Below are 20,589 nucleotides of genomic sequence, written 5' to 3' on the forward strand. Positions count from 1 at the left end.
AGTAAGCTATTTATTACGTTTTGTTTTCAAATTTTATAGCCTACATTAAAAAATAATTATATGGTAGAAACATTGTTGCACTTCAACATTATGTGCTGGTATTAACTTAAGTTGCTACTGTATTCAATAACCCATACTTTATGTGAAAATCAATATTACATTGAGCTTAAGATTTTAAGTTTTGAAATAAATTACAAAAATCATTACAGTAATAATGTATTACTTATTACATAATGAGGTGGGGGAAAAAAATCTCACAATATTGTATCAATATTGTCTGATATTATTTTCACATTAATATTTTTCTGAGAACAGTGATTGCATCTTTGAAAAACAAGAGAGCTTTTTGACAGCAGTAGAATAGGACAGTTGTTTGATGAAAAATAAAGAAGACAAACATTTGTTTTCTTTGGGATATTAGGATAATAAGAAAATATCATATAGTGATATGATGTTGGTTGCAGGAACTAATAAATGCAAAAGGAGATCCCACTGTTCTGATTAAATAAAGAACACATCACCATATGCATCACCAAAACCTGAGCAAATTATTAGCCTATAAAGTTTTTTAAATCCTCTTCCTAAAAAACAAACAAGAAATATCACTATATATCTTATCACAACTTCTGTATCGTGATACGAATCATAGTCAGATTCTTGGTGATACACAGCCCCAAATAATTTGCACCAATGACTTGTGGACAGTAAAATCAGATCATTATTAAGCAAGCAAATGGGATCAATTTTGAGTTTTATGGCTTTAAAGGATAATCCATAACAACATTCCTGCCTTTCGGTTGAGTTGATGAATCCCTAAGGAAATAATATAATTATGTATTGGCAGGCCTTGGAACTTTGCAAGCATTTTTTCCTTGCAACAAGCTTTCTTTTCCAAACAATAAATTACTCACATTTTTGAGAGCGACCGGCACATGTGGAAACTATCAAGGAAACTAAGGTTAAAGACCCCACTGGGAGCTACAACAGTAGGATCCACAGAGCCAAGAAACTATTTTCAAAGAAATCTATGTTTGTATCATTTAAGTCCAGCAGTGATCCAGGTTATTATGAAGGACTAAAAATGACAGAACGAAAAAAAAAAAAAAAATAAATAAATAAATAAATAAATAAAAGTAGAAATAAATAAATAAATGCAGAAATAATAGTGAAAATAAATACATTTTGGTAATATAAATGGCTATTTCTGTATTTTTACATGTATTTATTTATTTATTTATTTATGCATTTCTATATGTATTTATTTATGCATTTATACATTTATTTATATATTTATGTATTTATATATTTATTTATTTATATATTTATATATGCATTTATTTATACATTTATTTATTCCTACATTTATTTATTTCTGTATTTCCACATTTCTACATTTATTTATTTCTGTATTTCCACATTTCTACATTTATTTTTCCCTGTGCATGTATGCTAATTGAACAATGGCTAAGCCACGCCCCCTCCACTCACTCGGACAAACAGTCAACATTCGGTAACAGGCGCTTTGGCAGCTGTCACAGTAGGAGACATTTCACAGGAGGCAATTGATGATTTTTTGGAGACAGAAAGATTATATATCATCTCGATGTCACCAAAAGGGCCTTAAATATGCATTGGAGGATTATATTAATAATTTTATTGTTGAGAAGGTCGATAAGCTTCAGCTCCAGAACAAAGATCACAGTGTAAACGTTATAGTTTGGTGCTATTCAGTGTTGCCAGATGTACGATAATTATCTGTGATAACTGTGTGTGTGTGTGTGTGTGTGTGTGTGTGTGTGTGTGTGTGTGTGTGTGTGTGTGTGTGTGTCAGAGAGCGGGCGCGATCGAACAGTGGAAACATAAAAACATACTCCATTTTGTTCATAAAGGACATAATTAAAACTGCAAAGTGTTTAGCCTACATTTGTGTAAAACACAACATTGTGCTTTTGTCAAACTGTAAACTCTTGTCAAACTGTAACCTACAACTGTCACCCAACCAAAATCACACACACACACGCTGTTTAAAAGCCAAAATGACAAGAAAAAACATAAAAACTAATGAAAACTGATAACCGCAATGCATTGCAATGGACGAGGAAGCAGAGAATGTCCGAGTGTATTGGGTTAGCTATGCGTACTGTGATTGGCTCATCGCGTTTGGGGGCGTGGCTTAGCCATTGGTCAATTAGCATACATGCGCAGGGAAAAATAAATGTAGAAATGTGGAAATACAGAAATAAATAAATATAGGAATAAATAAATGTATAAATAAATACATATATAAATAAATAAATAAATAAATATATAAATACATAAATCTATAAATAAATGTATAAATACATAAATATAGAAATGCATAAATAAATACATACATGTAAAAATACAGAAATAGCCATTTATATTACCAAAATGTATTTATTTTCACTATTATTTCTGCATTTATTTATTTATTTCTACTTTTATTTATTTATTTTTCGTTCTGTCATTTTTATTAGCATAATTATACAGGATGCAAATGCTCATAACATACATTGGTTTGGTTAGTTCATTTTGAATTAACTTAAATTACTGTTGTTACGGGTAGAAAGTAAACATGTTGTTGTATTTAGTTATGTTCGTTGTGCTCGCAAGAGTACTTTAAAGAACAAATGTATAGATACAACAGGCCTGGCAAGGGAACACCAGCATGCTAATTTCAATTAGGTGTTTGAAAGAGAAAGTGAGATAGAAACAGAAGGTGTGAGAGAGGTGAATGATGACAGACTATGCCACATTTTTTAATCTTAGGATAACTGCATGAATGTCTTGGAAACATGTCACATGTGCATATAGCCATGGTCCTAATACTTCCCACATCTGCAGACTGCACAATTAAACAATGGCCAAGGTCTGCAATGGTAAACATCACAACTTAAAATACACTGTTTCAATTAGATTTATTAATAATGAAAATTACGACAATCAAACAACTGTAATATTACCAAAGCCACTAGAAGACAATGCTGCAACTTTTGGCCAAAAAAGCGAAACTGCTAATGCTAACAACTGCAGGAAAGGAGAACAGAGGCTGTTTTTTTTTTTATTGATGTCAATGGAGAAGAGGCATCACTACGCTGAATAAACAGCTTTTGTGAGGAAATAGCTTTTGGCAGGCAGCCTGTAGTGTCCACTCTTCAACATGTTTTAAGCTAACCAATCTTTTTGTTGGGAATGATATGTAGATTTTACTATGATTAAAAATGCTATTTTATAAGAGAAGGCAGAGAACGGAATGTCACGACAGGTAGGACTCATCATAGTAATTAATATTAATATTGAATGGTATTGTATATTGTCTAAAAAAAGTCAAACATACAGATTTGTTTCTTTGGCCTTTTAGGTTTTACCAGTTATGATAAGACTTAAATTGTAATGACTATTATAACTACAGGTATATAGCATGCATATGATGCTGATATTATGCATTTTAATGAATAAAGAGAAAAATAAACAATTTAATTGTGTTATATTGTTTTTTTATTATTATTATTATTTATTATTATTATGTATTACTATTATTATTATTATTATTATTATTATTGGCATTACAGGGATTATTCAAAATAAATAAATAGAAAAGAACCACATCACAAGTCAAACAAGTGTTTACATGAAACCTCCACCTGAATCCCTTATTTGTTATCCTTGACTTGGAAGTCTGTTCATGTATCAAACTTTGAAGAAAAAAAAGGATACATTACAGAATATATAACAATCGACATCAAAGAAGTCAAAGAAGTCTTTAAGGGATGTACATGAATACAAACACAAATATACATAAAAATAAATATAACAAATAAAATAAAAAAGTAAATGATAATAATTTTTAAAAAAGTATGTTGTTGTTTTATATTGCATGTTGTTAATGAAAATAAAAAAAAATGAAGTGTTCTTTCTATAGCTGCCAGGTTAGTCTTGTATTGTAATGATTTATGACTGTGGTTTGCCTAATGTTATATAAACGCTTTTTAATGAATGATGGTAAAATAATAATAATAATAAAAAAACATTAATTAATTAATGAATTAAATTAAATATAAATATATATTAAATTACAATTAAGTTTTTAGTGTAATCTTAAATGTACTTTTTTGCCCCCTGCAGTGACTAGTAATTTGCAGTAATAGATATTCACACTTTTTTTTTTCCACAGTAAAGCACATTCCACAAACAATGCAGTCCTACTGTACGTTTACTAGCCATTTAACACCAAATATAGAACATATACCGAGACAAACACGCTAATCCACAAGAAACTGATTAACATAATCTGTAACTGACTGTCCTAAAACTCTGAAGGGCGGACACTGACATCAATGCCAATATGGTGCCTCACATGATGATCCAAGTTAGCTGTTATGCTTTCTCCAGTGGTAAGAAGATACAGAATCTCTCCCTATAATAAGACAATCTCTGATATTACTACAGCTGTTCTTTTCTTTCAAGATCTAGATCAAGATGCCTTTTAATACTGAATCATAAATTCCACAAATATTTGAGGTACGGAACAAGTTTTGTAATGTCTTTTGTTATTTGAAGCAATAAAACTTAGTCCTGGAGAAACATTTATCAACAGTAATCAACATGATCATTATACAAAATGGTAAGCAAGTGCTGCACACAGTCTTTAATGTCGGTTTGGTGTGTTATGGCTTTTACTTTATTGTATGCCTAAAATATCAGACAGATACATCAGAGAGGAAAATCAACCAGCATTTCACCGTTTTAATTTTAAGGACACGGACCACACAAATGTACACAAATAAAACTTAATGTAATTGAACATTCACTCTTTATTCACATCTAGAAACTTCTGTGCATTAAGTGAGCTCCTAAACATTGCCTGTTGTCATGTAAGGGGTAAACAAGGCAAGAGTAAGCATCTAAAGTGAGCACAGCAAGGTCAGACAGAGGTCATACACTGGAGAAGAACAGTGAACTAGGGCTGGGCGATATGACGAAATATATCGTCTGGACGATAGAAAATGTCTATCGTTTTATATAAGGCTCTATCGTTTACGCCACGATAAGGCGTTTTACGGCAGAATTTTATGTCAAGATGCACCTCACGGCATGCCCATGCACGCTGCAATACTTAAACAAACATGGAGGAAGACGGTAATAGACGCGGTTCAGACCAGGGTAATTCTCAACAAGATGACCAGCCAACCCAAACCGAGGAGCTTGTACCTAAAAGAGGGGCGACTTCTGTTGCATGGACGTGGTTTGGATATAAGAAGCCCGACGTGGACCAGACAACAGTTGTTTGTAAAGTTTGCCGGCTCCCAGTGCCAACAACGGACTCCAACACTACTAATTTATTTTATCACCTGCGCAAGAACCACGAAAAAGAATACAGAGAGAGTCAACGAGCAAAAACTGCAAAAGCAGCGTAGAGTGGTGACGTAAGCGCTCAAAACAAACTCCAGACACAGACGCTGCAACAGGCTTTTACCCGTGGCACACCATATAGCCATAGCTCCCGCAGATGGAAGGAGATCACTTCTGCTGTTGCCAAGCATATCTGCAAAGATATGGTTCCAATCTACACGGTCGAGAAACGCGGGTTTTGTGAGTTGGTGCAAACACTCGATCCGAGATACGAAATGCCCAGCCGAAAACACATTACTAAAGTTGTGTTACCTGATTTATATGATGCATGTCGGGCCAAAGTGGAGGCAGAGATTCACAAGGGGATGTTCTATGCTACAACTACAGATATGTGGTCGAGCCGAACGACACATCCATATATGAGCCTGACGACACACTTTATCAACCAAGATTGGAACCTCTGCAGCCGCTGTTTACAGACAAGTTATTTCCCGGAAGACCACATTGGAGAAATGCTAGCCAAAGGACTCAGAGAATCTCTTCAATTGTGGGGACTGCAAGAGGATCGCCTTGTCTATGTCACCACAGACAATGCCACCAACAACATCCTTGCCCTTCAGCTGAATGAAATGACACGCCTACAGTGTTTTGGCCACCGTCTTCATCTAGCTATTGGTGAGTGCTTAATCTCTAAATCGATATAAAAATAATACAAATATATTTCAGTACACAGTCAGTAATACCTTAGGAGCAGTGGTTCCCAAACCTGTCCTGAAGGCACCCCAACACTGCACATTTTCTTTGTCTCCCTAATCAAACACACCTGATTCAACTCATCAGCTCATTAACCCTTGTGATAATGAGCTGATGAGTTGAATCAGGTGTGTTTGATTAGGGAGACAAAGAAAATGTGCAGTGTTGGGGTGCCTTCAGGACAGGTTTGAGATCCACTGCCTTAGAGCAATTTTTCTTAAAAGGTTCTTCCCTTAACTCTGACAATGTAGAGCAGTGATGATCAACTTCAATGATGTCAGGGCAAAATTATAGTTGCCCTTACTGCTAGAGGATTATTTTAAGCTAGAGGTTACTATCAGCAACAGAACTTGTCTAAAAATGTAATAAATCGTTCACAAATAAAGTATTCAATTAGGTTTATTACCCCAACATGTGTTTTGTTTTTTAAAATCAACAGAAATATAGTAAAAAAAAATTAAGTTAACCCTTGTGTGGTGTTCATATTTTTGTTACTCAGCCAGTGTTTGTGGGTCTGGTGGACCCGCTGCATTTTTGGGTTTTTAATTCAACGTAATCAAACAATTTATGTTAAAATACTCAACAGATGTTTACTTCATCCCAATTACAAGCAATATAAACAGCATATATTGTTAATATTTTCCCTTTACCTTTGTTAGATCACATTTAAGAATTGCAACCTTGTGCGGGAACGGCAGGGGTAGAAACAAGGAGGGGGGTGTACAGTGTTTGGTCATTGAAAATGTGTTCTGATATATGTTCTTCACAGAAAATGAGCCAAGGCCAGTGAGTCTGAGGTTGAAAAAATAATTTATATCATTTTCCTTTTGATGAAAAACGAAAACGGGTCCTACAGACCCGAACACCATACAAGGGTTAAATTAGATTGACATATAAGGTAAAAAGTCATAATTATAAAAACTATAGGAAGATGAAATCAAAGTTATGGAATAAAAATGTCATAATCATAAGATACAATGTCTTTTTATGTGATAGAATTGCACGGTTTTAAAAAATTGTAACTGAGATGAAAATCCACATTATGCGATATATATAAATTAATTTATAAAATGTAATTAACTAATACATTTTACTAGTCCTGTACACGGTCATGTTAAAAAGTACACAATCATACATTTACCTCTCCTTTATATACACAGAGAGGAGTGTGAAACTAAGGGAGGTGGAACGAGCAGTCGGCGTCTGCAAGAAGATTGTGGCTGCCTTCTCCAATTCATGGAAAAGAAGACGGGAGCTGGCCAAGGCTCAAGCAGATCAAAATCCACCCTTGCCGCCTCATCAGCTAATCACAGAAACCCCTACGAGGTGGGGCTCTATGCAAGCAATGGTTGAAAGGGTGATCGAGCAGGAGAAAGCTCTCTCACAAGTTCTCCGTGCCGACAAAAAAACACGTCACCTGGTCCCAACTTGGCAGGATATGGACGTTCTGGAATCCATGAACAAGGCACTGAGTCCTCTCAAGGAGTTTACAGATGCCTTGTCTGGGGAGCTTTACCCAAGTGTTTCCTACTTGAAACCCGTCCTCCATCTGTTCAACAACCAGATACTCAAGCATCAGGATGGCGACACTGAGCTCACCACGACTATAAAAGAGGGCATACTAAAATACTTAAATGAAAAGTATGATGACCAGACAATCCAGGACCTGCTTGACATTGCTTCTCTTGTCGACCCTCGATTCAAAACCACATACATCAAACAAGAGAGGGTGGATTACATCAAAACAAGAGCTGCTGCAGAGCTACAGAAGCTGGTGGCTGAACAAACAGAGGCAGTCCCTCTATCAGCTCCATCAGTCACTGCCGTAGGTCAGGATGAGCAGGAGGAGGTTCCTGCTAAGAAGAAAAAGAAGAGTTTGAGCAGCTACTTTAAAACATCAGCAAAGCCAAGCCAAGTGGCTCCACATTCAAGCAGAGAGTCAATTGAAAAGGAGCTAAGTCTCTATCTCCTAATGGAAGCAGGTCCAGACACAGAACCACTGGAATGGTGGAAGAGAAATGAGGTACATTTTCCCCTAGTGGCCAAGCTTGCGAGGAAATATTTATGTATCCCTGCCACAAGTTCCCCATCAGAGCGGGCTTTCAGTGCAAGTGGGAACATTGTGTCATGCCAGAGGTCAGCACTGAAACCAGGAAGAGTTGACCAGCTTGTATTCCTCGCACTCAACCTGTAGAAGCCTGAGATTTGGCAAATCTTTATGTTCTCATAATTCATATCCATCCTACTTGAAGTTCTTTGGTTTACCTCTTAAATATTCGAATCATTGTGCAGCTACACTTTAAACTTAAAGGCTCTGTGTGCAGTATTTTGTAACCAACATTTATTTTAGGGGCTAGGACTGTAGGCCTGTATTATTTTTGTCTGCTGTTACCATTCAAAGTTGAAAGTTTTTTTTTTTCACTTGTTGGATTTTGTAAAATTATATTGAGGCTGATTTTGTTGCTGCATTTTAAACTTAAAAGGCTCCGTGGTAGTATTTTATAACCAACATTTATTTTTAGGGGCTATGACAACAGGCCTGTATTACTTTTGTTTGCTGCTACCATTCAAACTTGAAAGGTTTTTTTCACTTGTTGGATTTTGTAAAAAATATATTGAGGCTGACTTTGTGGCTGCACTTTAAAGGTCCCGTTCTTCGTGATCCCATGTTTCAAACTTTAGTTAGTGTGTAATGTTGCTGTTAGAGCATAAATAATATCTGTAAAATTATAAAGCTCAAAGTTCAATGCCAAGCGAGATATTTTATTTAACAGAAGTCGCCTACATCGAACGGCCCGTTTGGACTACATCCCTCTACTTCCTTCTTTAATGACGTCACTAGAACCGTTTTTTTTACTAACCTCCGCCCACAGGAATGCTCCCTCAACTCTACCGAAATTCGTTTATGTAGGCTACTTGCGCACTTCTTATAACTTACTGTGTTTACTCAGCTCTTAAGGTGATTTTCTGAAGTAAAACTGACGCTTCATCTTTTGTGTGATGTACAATAAACTTTATTAAACTCATCAGTATATGTTTGATCATCATTCTGACAGCAGACTTGTAGGCTATTAATAAATAATGGATACATACAAGCAGATGACAAATACGTTATAATAACCGTAATTAAACTACTAAACTATACCTTTTCCATCTCTATACAGCACTCTGACTCTGTAGGCATTATTGTCCGACTCGAAATGAACACCGTTACTGAGAGTTTCTGATATTATCATCATTCCGTGAGATGAAATTGTCCTGACAGACTGAGCGCGAGCTCATGAAGCTCCGCCCCCTGGGTCGTCCAGCAGCAGCTTATTTGCATTTAAAGGGCACACACTAAAACAGCGCGTTTTTCTGTGCCCCAAAAAATGACAATTTAAACATGCTGTAAAAAATTATCTGTTGGGTATTTTGAGCTGAAACTTAACATACACACTCTGGGGACATCAGAGACTTATTTTACATCTTGTGAAAAGGGGCATAATACGGGACCTTTAAACTTTGAAGTTTACGTTTGGTATTTTGCCCTGCACCATGCTCTTTAAACCTCAGAGGTTTTCAGTTTGTTACTTTTTTATATCCAATAGGAATAGACAGGCCATTATCAATATTTGTGGTTGCTTTCTATTGCTGCTCTAGAGAACAAAGAATACTACTTGGAAACATCTTTACACCTACATGATGCTACAAGAGAAGTCTGGGTGGTGTTACTGTTAAAAGTTGGCTGCTGCTATATGTTGAAATATTTTAATGGCAGGTGTTAACATTACCAACAGTCTTGCTTGAAAAAAAGGTTCTAAATAAAATAAATATTTAGTCCCTACTACCTTTATTTGTTTTGTATATCATTTCAAACTGCATTTCCACGTTGCAATTTTATATAGACTATTCATGAACTGAATTAACAGAAAAATTGCTATATCGTTATGTATATCGTTATCGGGATATCAAATGAGCTATATCGGGATATGAAATTTTGGCCATATCGCCCAGCCCTACAGTGAACTATACAAATAGTGTATAAAGGGCCTTACTAATGACTGTCAGCACTTTGCACATTACAGCAACCAAAAAGGAGAAAGCAGAGAAAAATCAAAGCTTTTATGATTTAATCAGATTACTCTGTTAGGGACAAGGAACACATGCTCCCAGGTTTGTATGAGAGGTGGGCATTTAGATACACAGCTGCTGAGAGGAGACAGCCAGTTTGGCACAAGACTTTCTAACACAAAAGACACAAATACAGGATTTCACAGACAGGACTTATAAGGATGTTGGAAACACAAGTCTTCTATTTACTCATTAACAATAGACTGAGGTACATATAGAGACAGCATCAGATACCATAGTTCTCTCTCTCTCATGTAAATATAAATGTGTGCGTGTCAATAAATATCGATAACCATTGTAGGCTTTGTTTGTGTAGAAAAGACTGATTGAGACATTAGCAGCATCACTGGTGTGTGCTGATCTAATCAACAGCTGCTCTAAAGTGACATTCCCCTACCCAAGTCCTAACTACACTTTACACTATGCTTTAACCACTTAGGGGATTAAAAAAAAGTGATTAAATGGGTTTTCGGACATTGTATTGTGATACCATGAAATTAATGGCATGTTTTTTGGGGTTTTTTTGGGATAAATCATCCTCAGAAAACTGTACTATGGCTATACCATGGAGCAGTGATGGTATGACATGGTAATGTCATGGTACTATGGCATACCATTGTACTCCAATTCATGTATCATGGTTGTCCAAAAACCATGTTACACTTTAGTATAATTCCATGCATGTTGTTTGCACATGGAACCATATTAACAAAGATTATGACATAACATAGTAGTGAAATATTTTTGTATATGTATGCTACTAACACTGTATTATTTTAAGTATATTTGAGAACCATGTAAATACAATGATTAGTTAAAATAGTAATAATTCAGTACAGAAGAAGGTAAAGTAATAGTACAAACAATAGCAAATGTTGTTTGTTGTCAAAATAACGTTACTTAGGAATTACCATCTGATACAATCGCCTCTTGAAAAGAGGATGCGCGTTCACGTCCACGACTCACCCAAAGTCCTGATCCATGGACTTGAAGAAGAACTTATAGTTAGGTTTATTGAGGACTTGTTTAAAGTCCAACAGTGAGATTTCTTCCGAAGAGATTGGAATCTTCACCAGGTACGGCGTCTCCTCCTCGTCTATATGATATATTATTTTGGTTTCCGCCATTTCCTCGGTAGTTTTTTCTCCTTCGTTCGGACAAAACCAACTTTCCAGGCGGATTAGCTGGGAACCATTTCAATTTTAAGGTACAAACGATATTTCTGTTTCCCTCGTGATCATTTTTAGACGTCAGAGGTAAAGGTTATAAACCGTATTCCTGTTGTCTTCCTTTTGTTGTTGTTAAATTCCCCAGGTATTCATACATTCATGGTGTTCCCAAACTTTTCCAGCGAATGCTTTACAGTGCGGTTGGGGGAGGGAAAGCCAACGCGGCGTTATGACGTTTAACAGGAGCGTGAAACCCCCCTTCGTTCACCCTCCCCCATCATCAATTCCCCATTAAGCCTTGGTTATACTTTCGCCTGGCTCCGCAGCGCGAGTCTCCGCAGACTGCGCGCGCACCTCCGCAAACGGACGAGGCGTTTATACTTGACGCGCTCGCCGTTGTACTATTCTTTGAAACGACAGGGGGCGACTCGAGTAATTGTCCTCTAAACCATCAGGAATCAGCGGTGAGAAGAAGAAAGCTATACACACGTGACAATGTTTATTTTACACCACTACCAATACCACACTACAAAAAGAATCGTGTAAAACCCAGTAAACCCTGAGATTATTACTTGTGACAATAAAACAAAATATATGGATATGAGAACTAAATTAACAATCTCTTACATATTTTCTAATTTCACTAAACATTTCATTAAGTTTCGTGAACATTTTTATTAAACATGGACCTTTATGTTCATTAAAAATACTTTTTATGCTATTGTATGCTCATTTTTTAAATGTAATCAACTCATTTAGACGTGCAAACTGGGTGCCGGTGTGGTGAGAAGTTCGAGCTCGGCCAGATTCGGCTCGAAGTCGTTCATCTTCGGATGCGCGCCGCGCGCGTTGTTACAAAAAATATCGCGCACACCGCCAGGCGAAATTGGGTCTTGCGAACCCAACGCGCACGACCGCCCACACCGCAATGACGTCATTTTTGCCGCGCGCACCTTCGCGCTCGTGTGGACGCGTCGAGTATAAACCAGGCTTAAACCAGGCTTAAGTCTAAATTTTTTAACAAGCTATAGTGCACCATAAAGTTTGTGAACACTTAAAGGTGCAATGGGTGATTCTCTACAGAAATATTTTTTATTTATTTTTGTTATAAATGCCTAGGTAATCTCCACATAGCAATCATTATGTGAAACGGTCTAAATGTATTTTTATAAATATCGTCTGTGGAAGCTAGTACCATAACATTTTCTTTAAATCATTGCATTCAGTCTGAATGAAATGATATGTACCCTGCATCTCCATATCCATCCTAAACAATATGTGAGATTAAAATAAGTGTGTCCCGATGTTTCCGGTGGATTTTCGGAGTGTGGATCCGTGCTCACTATAACAGTTATCGCGCTTTGGAAGAGGATCCAGTTTAGAACAACAAACACGAGTAAAAAGTGTTCAGAAAACTACAAAACATGGGTAACTAGCGGTTAAGTAGAAAGGTTTAAATAAAGGGATTTTAGCAGGCCCGTCGCCAAGTGGAGGCATTGGGGGGCAGTGATATTTAGTATATAAAACATTTAATATTTAGATTTAGATTTAGATTTAATATTTAGATTTAGATTTACATTTAATATTTGGATTTAATATTTAGATTTTTTTTTAAAAACATATTGTTGACAATTGTAAAGAACATGTTGTTTTACACAAATTTCTGTCTTAATGTGAGAAAAATTAGCGAAATGTGACGAAAGTGAGCTAAATAATTAAAATATATCAGCTATAAAATTGTATCTGATTTTTTACATCTGGCACCCCATAGTAATACATTAATAACATGAAATGTATGCTAAATTATAATCAAAATTATATTAATTATTTAGCTGAACTATTGATAATAGATTGTCCCTTGAGTGGATTGAAGGAGATTCAACCCTGTTACTCTAATCAAGGTAACAGGGTTGCAAATTAATGCTAATGTTAGCTTTTTCTCATGAATAGAAGCTAGCTGTTAAGCTCTTACTGTCATCTTTAGGACAAACTTACTTGGGTCAATGACGTGACGCCTAAATTTTCTGTCCGATTGCATTTTTTCAGGCAAAAATGGGTTTAAATGCATAAAAAGATACTGTATATTTATAGTACCTCTCCCATGTATGTACTCACTTTAACTTTTAAAAAACCTTTACTTATTTGTTATTTTTTTTGTTATTTAAAGTGTCAAAACATCATGTGGTGCGACCGTCCGGCCATAACTTCTGTTTTGAAAACGTCTTTGAAATTACTCTGAATTTATTCAAATTTATTTTCTGCACTATTTGGCATGATTTCCAAAATGTTTTGTAATCCTTTAAAAAAAATTCAAAGCATTTGTATTTATATTTCCATCATAATATACAAACAAACTTTGTCCGATGATGTCCATTTTATGAAATATCATGTGGTGCGACCATCAAGGAACTACCATTTTGGGACTTATATGTTGAAAACTATTCAAACACAGGAAGTTACATCATAAACCAATTTACCAAGGACCCATGGAAGCAGCAAGCAGGTTTGTAATTCTCTCAAATTGGAAAAAAAATAAACCTTTGTAATGGTTGGTATGTAGTTGCCACATTTGGATGTCATGTGGTATGACCTCAAAAAAAAATTAATATTAAAGTTATTTCTACAAATATATATTTTTATTATAAATTTCATAGTGACCTTTTTTGGCAAGCTAGCTTGTTTTGTTTAGGTGGCCAATTCTGTGCCTGTAAATTATGACTGAATTTGAAAATATCATGTGGTGCGACCAAATATCATGTGGTGCGACCACTGCAGACTGTTTTCCATGATTGATATATGTCCTAGATTGGCAGTTTTATACTTTTATATTCAATTGACGGTTTATATAAAAAAAGTACTTTACTTTAGTATCATTTGGAATAGATTTTTATGCAATTTGGGATCTTTTTTTATAGATTTCAGACAGTTTGTGTTTACTCTTTGTACAATATGAGAAAAATGCAACAAAAAAAAATTAGAGCATGTAATTTCAGTTTAGTAATAATGCATTTATTAGTAGTGTATTTATTATTGCCTATTTATTTATTTAAAACTATTTTAATCTATTTTACCAGATGCCACTGCCAAGCGAAAAAATTCTAACCCTGCAGCAAGAGCAGAGTACCTTGATAGGAGAAGAGTGAAATATTATTACAGTTTAAAATATCTGTTTTCTATGTGAATATATAGTAAACTGTAATTTATTCCTATGATCAAAGCTGAATTTTCAGCATCGTTACTCCAGTCTTCAGTGTCACATGATCCTTCAGAAATAATTCTAATATGTAACCCTAGACCACAAAACCACTCAATGGGTCAATGTCACATGGGTAATTTTTTTTAAATTGAGATTTATACATCATATGAAAGCTGAATAAATAAGCTTTCCATTGATGTATGATTTGTTAAGATAGAACAATATTTGGCCGATACAGCTGAAAATCTGGAATCTGAGGGTGCTACAAAATCGAAACATTGAGAAAATCGCCTTTAAAGTTGTCCATTTATGTTTGCAATATTGCTATATTCACTCACAAAAATAAACGTTTATAAATTTATGGTAGGACATTTACAAAATATAAAACATGATCTTTATTTAATATCCTAATGATTTTTTGGAATAAAAGAAAAATCGATAATTTTGACCCATACAATGTATTGTTGGCTATTGCCACAAATACCCTGTGCGACTTGTGACTGGTTTTGTGATCCAGGGTCACTAATGATTTGCTGCTCAAGAAACATTTCTGATTATTATCAATGTTCGTATTTTTTTTTGGAAACTGTGATACATTTTATATGTCAGGATTATTTGATGAATATAAAGTTCAAAAGAACAGCATTTATTTGAAATAGAATCTTTCGGAACATTATAGCCTGCGCCTGAATGTGACACTGAATGTGTCCTTGATTAATAAAGTATTAATTACTTAAAAAAACTATTGACCCCAAATGTTACCTGTATACAATACTTTTATGAAATAATTTATATCTATAACATTATTATTTGTTAGAAAGAAATTCTAAGTCAAGTTAAATTAAATGGTGCACTTGTGTTTGTGAAGTGATTTTTTTTTTATAAAAGTGAGTTTATAAAATGTTTATGTTCAGGAAAATTCTGTGAAATTTGTATAAAATCTGGTTTAAATAAAAAAAATTGTATAAAATGTATTGTTCATTGATCTCTTTAAATAGATTTTTAACTATATAAGGTTTTCGTGTCATTTGGAGCGACCACTTATCATGTGGTGCGACCAATAAAAGCTATCACTGTATTAAATTTAAAATAAAATATCTTATTTCTGTGGCTGAAATATGAATCACTGATACAGTATGCTTTAGTAAATTATATTTTTAAAACATTTCTATCAGTTTTATGCAATTTACAGGAAAAATAAGTCTGTTAACTGCATTTTAGAAGGCAACTGAAATTGCAGAACAAAAATATGAGATCATTATATACAAAAACTCAAAAGAAATTCAAATACTCTGTTTTTAAACACTTTAATTACTGAGAACATGTAAAAAAAAAATACATTTATGTTAAGGAAATTAATTGATTTTAAGATAAATCACGGTCGCCCCACATGACATTTTTTAAGCCTATGGACAATTCATCTAGATGAAAAAAACACTAAAATCACTTAATTTAAATTTTTAATTTGAATTTATATGTACACAACATTCTTAATGATTGAACAATTGCAATATATATTGTTAATTTTCGTATTTTAAAATTGGCCTGTTGAAAATCCTTATACGTCATTGACCCACTTATGTAAAAAAAAAGAGAAGAAAACCTTTAAATTAATTTGTCTTATTCTGATAATAAGTGTAACAGGGCTGCATTGGTTTTCTTATTCTTTATATTAATTTGTTTTTCATTGTCCACTGAATTTCATCAGTCTCGTCTCTCCATCTTTACAGATCTCACATAATATTCTCATACATTTTCACTGTCTCAGCTTCTCTCAGTCACTTATCTCAGTCTTATCTCAAGAGTGACTTCTCTCCCAATTAATGCAGTTCAAAACAGCGCGGTTAGTGCCAATGCAAGACAGCTCAAGGCAACACGGTTAATTATCAAGCAGAGCAGTTTAAAGCAGTGTGAGTTAGTGTCAAAGCAGAGCAGTTTAACGAAGCACGAAAAGCAGAGCAGTTTAACAGCACGGTTAGAGGTGGATTAATTTTGTGAAGAGCCACCTTGATGGAGAGTCGAGGATCACCGCCAAAACCCGCCTCTGTAGTGATCATTTTACACGGGATAGTTTTATAAACTTTCGTCGGAGACAACTGGGATTCACTGATAATCCGCTGTTACTGGTGAATGGGGCCGAGCCGACTATCTCTCGCCTCGGCCTTCATCCTCCCGTCGCGCCGACAACTGGTGCCATCATCGGCAGTGCGTGCCCACCAATGAGTGTAAGTTGCCTTGTGTGCTTATGTTATAATTATAGTAGGTAGTCCAGGCTCGAACATGTATGGCTTTGTAAAAACAATTAAGCTGCTAGGAGCATCCATTCCGGCTGTAGCGGTGACAGTTGAGTGTGGCGACGGCAGCTTTCCCGCGAGTGGGCGTGGTTTCAGTGCAGCCAGTGGACACGCCCCCAGCGTTTGAGAGCAGAGACCACTGCTCATTTTTTCAAGATTTTGATAGCTTATTTTATGTACTTGCCGGCTTTTTTATCATTCAAATTTGGCTGGGTGGCTAATAACACATTTTTCTGTGGTGTGACAAACTCAGAACACATACTTAATTTTGACTTTACAGGGACTTTAAGTAAGAGAGATCAATAATATTGTTGAATATTAAATGTCCCCAACTAAGCAAGCCAAAAGCCAAGGCAACAGTGGCAAGAAACCAAAACTCCATCAGGTGACAGAATGGAGAAAAAAACCTTGGGAGAACCCAGGCTTAGTCGGGGGCCAGTTCTCCTCTGGCCAACGAGCGAACAGTGTATGATTATGATCCAGGCAGCATTAGGCTACAGGTCAGAAGTCAGATTGGATTAGAACATTCATAGATCAGTGCCGATGGCTGTCGTGTCGGTGAGGCTGGCACTTCAGGGATGCGTCATGGATGGGTCTAGGTGCAGGTCCACAATCTGATCTGGATACGGCCGGGATCCGGCTGACTTCAGTAAACAGGGGAGGGAGTGGTTGACACTTCAGGGCTGCATTGTCATCATGTCCAGGCGCAGGTCCTTCAGATCTGGATACGGCCTGGATCCGGTGGACTGCGGTAAACCTCGGATAAACAGAGAGACTAATATTAGCATAGACGCCATCCTTATGGGGAGTGTTCCCGGTTCCAGCTGACCTAAATTATGCAGCCTAACATTGAATTATAGAAGTCTATAATGTGTTGTGTATGCTAGGCCAAAGAGATGTGTTTTTAGTCTAGATTTGAACTGACAGAGTGTGTCTGCTTCCCGGACAATGTTAGGAAGATTGTTCCAAAGTTTTGGTGCTAAATATAAAAAGGATCTACCGCCAGCAGTCGATTTTGATATTCTAGGTATTGTCAACTGGCCGGAATTTTGAGATTGCAACAGACGTGAAGGACTATAATGCGTTAAGAGCTCGCTCAAGTACTGGGGAGCTAAACCATTTAGTGCTTTGCAAGTAATCAGCAATATTTTAAAATTCATACATAATGTTTAATAGGGAGCCAATGCAGTGTTGACAGAACCGGGCTAATATGGTCATACTTCCTGGTTCGGGTAAGAACTCTAGCTGCTACATTTTGGACCAGCTGTAGTTTGTTTATTAAGCATGCAGTGCGACCACCCATAATAGCATTACAATAATCTAGCCTTGATGTCATGAACGCATTAGGGTCAATGACGTGACGCCTAAATTTTCTGTCCGATTGCATTTTTTCAGGCAAAAACATAAAAATTTAAATGCATAAAAAGATACTGCATATTTGAAGTACCTCTCCCATGTATGTACTCACTTTAACTCATCAAAAACCTTTACTTATTTGTTTTTTTTTTTGTTATTTAAAGTGTCAAAACATCATGTGGTGCGACCGTCCGGCCATAACTTCTGTTTTGAAAACGTCTTTGAAACTAGATGTACCGCATGGCGGTACAAAATATGACCGCCGCTCAGGCCTGCACTGGCATTCCACAAAAATAAATGACGTGGAGCAATTTGGCTGTATTGCGTGTTTATGTATATACCTAAAAAAAGTAGTAGTATGTGCATGTCTGTCTGTGTGTGTGTGTGTATGTGTGTGTGTTTGTGTATGTGTGTGTCTGTGTGTGTGTGTGTCTGTGCGTGTATGTATGCGTGCGTACATGTGTGTGCGCGTGTGTGTTTGTGTGTGTGTGTCTGTGCATGTGGATTTGTATGTGTGTGTATGGGTGTGTGTCTGTGTGTGTGGATGTCAGTGTGTGTGCATGCTTGCGTTTGTTTGTATTCCTGCATGTGTGTGTGTGACAGTATCATCCTAAACCAGCAACCCTTCGCTCAACACCACCATCTACAGGCCGATGAGTGTACAGTCACTAAATGTGCACATAAATGAATTTATTTTATACCCCCCCATGGATGAAATTCTACGAAACTTAGCATACCCCCAGAGGATGTCAAGTTAATCATACACATGAAATATGGTGCAGTTCTGAACATCTCAACTGAAGATAGGGGCGATTAAAGCAGAATAATATTGCATTTTCATTTTTTATGGGAGGGGCGCAAATCACAAATGAGTGATTATGGGCTAGGTTGATGTGGGCCCTTAAGACCAACATACCATAAAAATTTCTTCATCCTCGGTGCCACGGTTCAGGTAGTTATTTAGGAAAAACTGCATTTTTTGGGTTTGGGGGGGCCCAGCGCGGGGGGGGAGTGGCCCCTGGCGACCAAACGAAATTTTTCCGTAAAAGTCTAGTGGGGCTACATGCCCACCAAATTTCATGTTCCCCGGTGTTTCGGTGTCCCTGGTATCGTTGACGAAAAATTCAGTAGATGACGAAAAAGAAAAAAAGTTTGACAATCGATTATGGGCTAGGTTGATGTGGGCCCTGAAGACCAACATACCATAAAAATGTCTTCATCCTCGGTACCACGGTTCAGGTAGTTATTTAGGAAAAACTGCATTTTTTGGGTTTGGGGGGGCCCAGCGCAGGGGGGGAGTGGCCCCCGGGGACCAAACGAAATTTTTCCGTAAAAGTCTAGTGGGGCTACATGCCCACCAAATTTCATGTTCCCCGGTGTTTCTGTGTCCCTGGTATCGTTGACGAAAAATTCAGTAGATGACGAAAAAAAAAAAAACTTTGACAATCCCTATATGACCGCTTTCGCTAGCTACGCTAGCAGCGGTCATAATTACTCTGAATTTATTCAAATTAATTTTCTGCACTATTTGGCATGATTTCCAAAATGTTTTGTAATCCTTTAAAAAAATTCAAAGCATTTGTATTTATATTTCCATCATAATATACAAACAAACTTTGTCCGATGATGTCCATTTTATGAAATATCATGTGGTGTGACCATCAAGGAACTACCATTTTAGGACTTTTATGTTGAAAACTATTCAAACACAGGACGTTACATCATATACCAATTTACCAAGGACCCATGGAAGCAGCAAGCAGGTTTGTAATTCTCTCAAATTGGAAAAAAAAATAAACCTCTGTAATGGTTGGTATGTAGTTGCCACATTTGGATGTCATGTGGTATGACCTAAAAAAAAAATGAATATTAAAGTTATTTCTACAAATATATATTTGTATTATAAATTTCATAGTGACCTTTTTTTGGGAAGCTAGCTTGTTTTGTTTAGGTGGCCAATTCTGTGCCTGTAAATTTTGAATGAATTTGAAAATATCATGTGGTGTGACCAAATATCATGTGGTGCGACCACTGCAGACTGTTTTCCATGATAGATATATGTCCTAGATTGGCAGTTTTATGCTTTTATATTCAATTGACAGTTTATATACAAAAAAATACTTTAATTTAGTATCATTTGGAATAGATTTTTATGCAATTTGGGATATTTTCTTCATATATTTCAAGTTTGTTTACTCTTTGTACAATATGAGAAAAATGCAACAACAAAAAATTAGAGCATGCAATTTCAGTTTAGTAATTATGCATTTATTAGTAGTGTATTTATTATTGCCTATATTTATTTAAAACTATTTGAATCTATTTTACCAGATGC

The 20,589-nt window shown here is 36.0% G+C and overlaps 1 protein-coding gene across 4 annotated transcripts in view; it reads right to left on the reverse strand.

Annotated features, from left to right (window-relative positions):
* The window catches only part of LOC311083442 (segment polarity protein dishevelled homolog DVL-2-like), a 250,049-nt gene extending 237,654 nt beyond the window's left edge, over positions 1-12,395 (reverse strand). For all 4 annotated transcript variants that reach the window (XR_014606297.1, XM_084114966.1, XM_084114965.1 and 1 more), the window contains exon 1: positions 11,206-12,395. Coding sequence is in view for 3 of the 4 variants with exons in the window: in XM_084114966.1 (XP_083971092.1) it covers positions 11,206-11,366 (161 nt within the window). In the remaining variant the exon portion in view is untranslated. The remainder of the gene's footprint in view (positions 1-11,205) is intronic.
* Between the last annotated feature and the right edge of the window lie 8,194 nt (positions 12,396-20,589).

This window comes from Abramis brama (assembly GCF_963993115.1).
Source record: "Abramis brama genome assembly, chromosome: 5".
Taxonomy (NCBI): Eukaryota; Metazoa; Chordata; class Actinopteri; order Cypriniformes; family Leuciscidae; genus Abramis; species Abramis brama.